This window comes from Nerophis lumbriciformis, linkage group LG31, assembly GCF_033978685.3.
Source record: "Nerophis lumbriciformis linkage group LG31, RoL_Nlum_v2.1, whole genome shotgun sequence".
Lineage (NCBI taxonomy): Eukaryota > Metazoa > Chordata > Actinopteri > Syngnathiformes > Syngnathidae > Nerophis > Nerophis lumbriciformis.
The window spans coordinates 12,265,001-12,272,500 of NC_084578.2; the positions used below are offsets into that span (position 1 = coordinate 12,265,001).

General features: G+C 38.5%; 1 protein-coding gene across 2 annotated transcripts in view; it reads left to right on the plus strand.

Annotated features, from left to right (window-relative positions):
* The window catches only part of col5a2a (collagen, type V, alpha 2a), a 96,019-nt gene that overhangs the window by 68,594 nt on the left and 19,925 nt on the right, over positions 1–7,500 (plus strand). For both annotated transcript variants that reach the window (XM_061926561.2, XM_061926562.2), the window contains exons 25-33: positions 1,287–1,385; positions 1,480–1,533; positions 1,627–1,725; positions 1,801–1,854; positions 1,972–2,025; positions 3,349–3,402; positions 6,303–6,356; positions 6,428–6,472; positions 6,542–6,640. In XM_061926561.2, coding sequence (XP_061782545.1) covers positions 1,287–1,385; positions 1,480–1,533; positions 1,627–1,725; positions 1,801–1,854; positions 1,972–2,025; positions 3,349–3,402; positions 6,303–6,356; positions 6,428–6,472; positions 6,542–6,640 — 612 coding nt within the window. The remainder of the gene's footprint in view (positions 1–1,286; positions 1,386–1,479; positions 1,534–1,626; positions 1,726–1,800; positions 1,855–1,971; positions 2,026–3,348; positions 3,403–6,302; positions 6,357–6,427; positions 6,473–6,541; positions 6,641–7,500) is intronic.

The following is a 7,500-nucleotide window of genomic DNA, read 5'->3' on the forward strand; positions in this document are numbered from 1 at the left end:
TCAACAACTCCAACTTCTCCAACCTCTTCCACCTCTTCCTTCCCGGATGCTGCCCTTTTATAGAGTGACAGGTGATCAGATAAACGCGCCCAGGTGGGCCATCTACGCACCTGTCGCCGATCTCGGAGCCGGCCCCGGCACACCCAGCCTCGCTGCAGGTCCGCAGGCCACGCCCCCTCACACCCGGCTTCACCACCAACCCAATAAATTCACGTCACAGATTTGTTTTAAAGCATACTCTACAACATTTCTGCAAAATGAAGTAAAAATGTCAAAACTACCGCTTGACGATACCAAACCAATCAGAGTGCGCTGTTCAGTATCGTGTCCAGTGATTGGCTCAGCCACAGAAAGCATTACGACATTAGATCGAAGGAGTATAAAGATAACTTATGGTGTTATTTCCTGTCTAGAGGGCCCTCATAATGTTGAAAAATGTATTCAAAATGTAGTTATCATGTTTTGTATGCTCTACTTATTAAAATATTAGATTTGCAATTAATGATTCCTACCAATTAACTGAAGTAGTTGGATTTTTTTTTTTTTTTTTTGCTTATTTCAGTTCCCAAACCAATATCAATATCTCATCGGGACACCCTTAGTCTTATCATAGGTGTAATTCAAGATACCTTATTCACAATTATACATGTGCCTAGTGTCCAAAGTGCGACCCATTTTCGGTCCGAAATCTGAAAATTAAATTAATTAATTATTGATGAACTATGTTAGATACACTAACAACTAACTTTACTACTAAGGTATAACACAAAAGATCAAATAACAATTTTTATTTTTTTTCAAAATAGCTTACCATAGATGGTAGACTGAACCCACCTGGTTCAGTCTCTGCTTTTTTCAGTTCCGGGACTCGAACATGGGTTGGCCACATGAAAGATGAGTGTGCTAACTACCGCGCTAAAAGAGCCAGTGATATCGACCCGATAGCCAGCACTACTCTTGAGGTCGTTAGGGAGTAAGGTTTACCCACTCGTCTCAACCTCGCATCCGGGTCACGGCACCAACGTAGCCCGCCAGGTTCAGTCCCTGCTTTTTCTGTTCCGCCCTGGACTCGAACCTTTGTTGTCTGCATGGGAGACAAGTGTGCTAACCACCAAACTAAAAGCCAGGGCTATCCTCCCGACAGCCAGCCCTTCGTTACTCGGTTTTAGCGTCTTTAATGTACAAAATTCATTTCCTCGGCGGAAAAAAAGTTTGGACATCCCTGGATTCGAGTATGTGCTCTGAACAGTATCCAATGTCCGTCTATATTTTGTTTGCCTCTGCAGGGCGCTCAAGGAGATCGTGGAATATCAGGCCCACCAGGACCAAAGGGTTCTCTAGGGGACCCTGGTCGTACAGGAGAACCTGGTCTGCCAGGTGCAAGGGTAACACCGACAACTCTTAACATTTTACTTATGAGCAGCATTTCTGGTAGTTTATGCACTTCTGATGGCTAACAATTGAGTCTGCTCTACATAGGGTCTTACCGGTACTCCTGGAGTCCAGGGAGCAGAGGGAAAGCCAGGACCACTGGTAAGTCACAGTGACTTACTTCGTTCTTGTTACCATTTTGGAATCTCTCCGAACGCAAACGTTGTTTTGAAGTCTGCTTTGCTTGTTGGTTAGGGTGCACCTGGTGAGGACGGTCGTCCGGGCCCTGCAGGTTCCATTGGCAACCGAGGGCCTGCAGGAACAATGGGAGTACCCGGCCCCAAGGGATTTAATGTAAGTCTCGCACTTCGCAGCAGTATGCGCTGTCTACATTTGGATCTCTAATCCAAAATGTCTTGCATTCAAAAGGGTGACCCAGGAAAGACGGGTGAACAAGGATCTGCAGGAGTGGCAGGTCAAAGGGTAAGTGCCCTAGAATATTGCAGGTTTTTGAGTTTTTATAAGCGATGCAATGTTTGATCATCTGCATTATAGACAACTAGATTTTTGCCTGATTGATTATTGTTTCTTTGTCCTTAGGGTCCTCCTGGTAAAGATGGAGAAGTTGGACCTGCTGGCCCACCCGGCCCATCAGTAAGAACTATTTTCTATTAGGGCTGTGAATTTTTGTGCACCACAATTCGATTCTTGGGGGTAACGATTCAATTCAGAATCGATTCTCAATTGAAAACAAATACTTTTTTAACAACATTAGGTGCTAGTTTTATGATTAACTAAGTTCCTCCACAAAATAGATAAACAGCTCTGATAAATATCTATATTACTTAAAAGAAAAACTGTTTTGTTTAATAAAATTCTACCCAAACATTTAATTAAATCAAATAAAAATAAGATAACAAGAGAAGTATCCAACACTTCTCTTATCTAAAGTAAATCTGTACAGCAGATATCATCTACATCAGAGGTTTTCACTGAGGGCCACATTGCAGTTATGTTTGGCCCCAGAGGGCCGCTGCTAACAGTGAATACTATTATTACACAATTTTTTTAATGCATTTTGTTAGTTGATTTTTTTTAAACTAAATTGTAAAAAAAAATATGGTAACTTGCAATAATTTCACCTCAAAATTTAGTGTATATAAGTGTAAATGGAAAAACAGTAGTGCTGTTTTTATTATTTAAATAAAGGCCGATTAGTTGCCAGAATTTTACTTTAAAATGTACTTCTTTTTTTTGTTACTGTATATAGAACAACTGCAATTTTACAGTAACATTTTGTTTTTTTATTTTTTACCGCAAATCAACAACTGTAAATTTTTCGGTGTATTACTGTAAATGCCAAAACGGGACCACATTTTATTACAGTAAAAAAAAAGTACAGTTTTTTTTTATTTAGAGAAAAATGCTGTGAAAACCATAGTAAATCTCACAAATTTTACCATGAAATCTATTGCTAATTTTACATTGCACAATTTGATGGATAACTTGCTTTGAAATCATTATTATTAGTATTAATTTCTATTGAAAAATCGGTTTGAATGTTTAATAATGTATTTTTTAATAATTAGACAATATTTAAGTTAACATAATTTGCGATTACATGGACTATTTTTTTTTTTCTTCCGAAATAGAAAGAAAGAATACATTTAGTAAGAAAAGTTACAGTACTTTATTGATACATAATATTTCCAGGGCCAAATAAAATGGAAGTGGCGGACCACATCTGGCCCCCGGTCCTTGAGTTTGACACCTGTGATCTACATAAACAATATGATTTGTTTAGGTGTCGAAACAGGACAGATTTTAAAAAAGCACTACATAAAAAAACTTTTTTTTTAATCGATATTTGCTTTTTTTTAATCGATTAAGAACCGTTACCTCCACCACCTATATTATCTTCTTTGATATTTTATCAACACCAGTGTCACAGCTGACTAATAATTCCTTCATCTACAGGGCGTGGCAGGCGACAGAGGGGAACAGGGACCTCCAGGTGTAAATGGCTTCCAGGTATGTAACCGTTTTGTTTTTTATTGTTACACGTCAATGTTAACGGTATGTCAAGTGGGAACAGTGAAATTAATCAGAATGGCGGTTATAAAGCACTGTAAAAAAATCTATAGCAAATAGTGTCGCACTGCAGACACTATTTGCTATACTTTTTTTTTGTGACTTGTATCGGATTTTTGCCCATTTGTGACCTGTATCGGATTTTTCCCGTCAATGTGAGCAGTGCAATTACCATTTTTTACAAACACTGACCCAGCCATCTCTGGTATGTGGATACAAATCAAAGGCTACATTCCCACTGCAGGGTCCGATGTCCAATTCCGATCTTTTTGTCAGATCCGATCATTTCACGTTACAAAAAAAACACAAATGCGATTTCTAACATGAACACAAGCTTATGAGGGGCCGTTAGGGACAATATTCAGAATGACCTCTTACATACACTACTGAAATGCTCTCACGTAAACAACTGAAATGTTTTTCTCTCACACACAATACTGAAACACTCTTATACACACTACTGAAACACTCTTATACACACTACTGAAATGCTCTCACATAAACAACTGAAAGGTTTTTCCCTCACACACACTACTGAAACACTCTTATGCACACTACTGAAATGCTCTCACGTACACTACTGAAATGCTCTCACGTACACTACTGAAATGCTCTCACATACACTACTGAAATGCTCTCACGTACTCACATGAACAACTAAAATGTTTTTCTCTCACGCACACACACACACCACGTGCGTGTGAGAGACAACAATTTCAGTATTATGTGTGCAAGGATTTCAGTTATGTGTATGAGAGCATCTTACCAGAGAGGTTGCATTCCGGTATGAGGGGCTGTTAGGGACATTATTCAGAATTACCTCTTACATACACTACTGAAATTCAGTAGTGTATGAAAGTGTTTCAGTAGTGTGTGTGAGAGAAAAACATTTCAGTTGTTAATGTGAGAGCATTTCAGTAGTGTATGTAAGAGGTAATTATGAATAATGTCCCTAATTGCCCCTCATACGTTCACATGAGTTCCTAAAACATTTTATTTTCACCTGTTCTCTGCTCCGTTGTCAATTATATATTTTGTAACCGTTTATTTTGGCAATTAATTATGAGGCTTATCACTTTTTGATCCCGTTCTGGTCGGATGAATGCAACCTGAGCACAGTAGCGTTCAAATTGAGGACGCGTTGCAATGGCATCTACTGTATATCCGATTTATTTCCACATACCAAAGAGGCCTGGTTCGGATCTGAAAAATACAGAATTACACTGTTCACAAGGACATGAAAAAACCCGACACGAGTCGCATATGAGAAAAAATATCGGAATTGACCTGCACTGTGAACAAGGCCAAATATCTATTCAATGCAACTGAAGTCTGAAAGACCGAGTCGCATTTGTCCGACCAATCGTACATGAAAAAGCGATAACTGACATAAATATTCGCGAAAAATAAGATAACATAGTTGACATTTGAGCAGAAAACAGGTGAGAATAATTGATTGATTGATTGATTGAGAAGTTTATTGACATCTTAAAGAATTGAATCCATATAATGCTTTAAAAAGGCAAATGGATGGCACAAAAAGCCAAAAGGCTTGTTTCCATAATAGGATAGGATTGGACTTTATTATCATTGCACAAGTACAACGAAACTATGTTTTCAGCACAAAACCGTTCAAGATTAGACAAACAAACAGTGTACAGGGTTACAGAACAGGAACGCTGATGGGTCGCCAAAGGCGCCCCGTAAAAGATAAGAAAAAGGTAAAACGCTGGGGAAGAAGATGAGTAAAAAAATACAATCTAGACTGGGCTCCGAAGGGGGCCGAGTCTGGAGTGGGAAAAAACCTCCATGCCATGCACACATAAACACGTTACATTTAATTACGACAACTCGCAACAGAGGGGCGGGGAGTTGGGGCCCTGGAGGTTGACTGCTGCTATGAAGCGCTGCCAGCCATCCATCACCCCAAGGGGCAACAAGCGGTGGTTCATAGTAGGTTCTAGGAACCAAAATACTTGCTTTCACCCTTCTTCGTGTTCTTCATGCAATAATTTGGTTCAGAAAATGTCGACTTTGATTGCACAAAATCCTTGATAATGCCACAAATGCGCCAGGACTGAGACCTATCAGAATTAAAGCCATGTTTACTTCGGTAAACACTGCAGGGCGTTCCCATTAAACATCACATTGTTTTTTTGTTGTATAAATGAATTCTCAGTTGGCTTGGCTAACTGTAAACGGTATTCATTTTATTAGAAAAAAGTATTATAACAAAAACGCCAATAATACTTTACAGCCAACTGTCATTTTCCAGAAATAGTCATTAATATTCCAGGCGTTAGACAATAGAAAGTCAATTTTTAATACGTCTTTGTCAAACTAATTTAATGCAGAAGACTTTGCAGTATACACCGATGGCAGCTGGGAATTTACTTGAATACAATAACTTTTTGCAAAAGATCGACTTTATATACAAAAGTATTTACACAATATAATTATTTTCTTGTCCTTCAGGTCTTCTTTTTGGGTTTTTCGAACTGGATTGCATGCAGATAGTGATTTGTACTATTTGTTTTGTAAAAGTTTACGTATGGCTATTGTTGGATCCTGTATTAGCATAACGAGTGACGTTTTATTTTGAAAGTGGTGTTATTTGTCACTTATGAGTGCGGGCATTCCTTTTTGCTGTAATATTGTACATGAATAAAAGTTTTTAATTTTTTATTTTATACCCCTTTGCAGCAGCTAATGGGTATCTTAATAAATAACATGGTGCATACATTATTTACAGATAACTATGAAAATATGATGATATTCACGTGTCAAGCGTCATATTCACAGAATCCTGGAAGATCGTGATTTATCTCTTCTTTTATTAGGGTTTACCAGGAAATCAAGGTCCACCTGGAGAATCTGGGAAACCGGGTGACCAAGTGAGTACGATGAACGTATTATGAATCTGATCAAAGTAGAATTTTGTCATAAAAACATGTTTTTCTCTCAGGGTATTCCTGGAGAGCTTGGTGCTGTCGGACAAATCGGACCAAGGGTAAGTGGAGTGCACTTTACTACGTTTAACTTTTTGAACGCGATACTGAGAAAAAGTTCTCTTCTCCAGGGGGAGCGTGGAATTCCAGGGGAGAGAGGCGAGCTGGGACCAAATGGTCTGCAGGGACCCAAAGGGATCCCCGGAGCCCCTGGTCCTGATGGGCCGAAGGTATCACAGATGTCCTTATCTCTGTGCAAAGTCAATTTTGCCTATCATTCACAATCTTTAGGTAGGACAAAAACAAAAATGTTTATCTTTTTCTATGCATTCTAAATTGTAAATCAGCATCAGCAAAAGTCAGCTAACAATGGAGCCAAAGGGAGTCGCTCTATTCTGCTCTAAAACATAAAAAAAACCTCCATATATTCTGTAAGTATATATGTAATGTAGTAGCAGCCACATTCATAATAACATGTAATATTTACATATTTTGATTATTTTAAGCATACAGTAACATAATATATTATTAACGCATCACAACACTTGTTCCTTCAACAACAACAAACCTACTACTCGTGGCAGACTTGATGATAGCCAAATGATGATCCTAAACCTTCTTTTTCCGAGCCTGAATATAAGGAGGATGATCAACATGTTTTAGAAACAGTTGCAGCTTTAGTAAAACACGAAGCGTCATGTAGCAGTATTGCTAAATGCTAAACAAGAAATACAAACTAGGAGCATAGTAAAACAATCCCTTACTTTACAATGTCTGCTCTCACTGGGATAAAGACTTATGGGATGTTTATATCTTCCCGTTTAGATGAAGAATTAATCAATGCCGCTTGTTTCTTCTTTTTTGCCATCTCCGGGTATAAGTTGGATGTCAAAGTTTACTAAATTATCGGTTTATGTCCACATCCTTCTACTATCCAGGTGAGAGGCAGAATTTATCATCTAGAATTAACTCTCACCAACTCAGAGGCGATACAGCAGCTCAGTATGTCAATATAGCTCTTTGTGATCAGATCAGATTAGATAGGTCTTTATTGTCATTGCACAAGTACAACGAAACTTTGTTTTCAGCA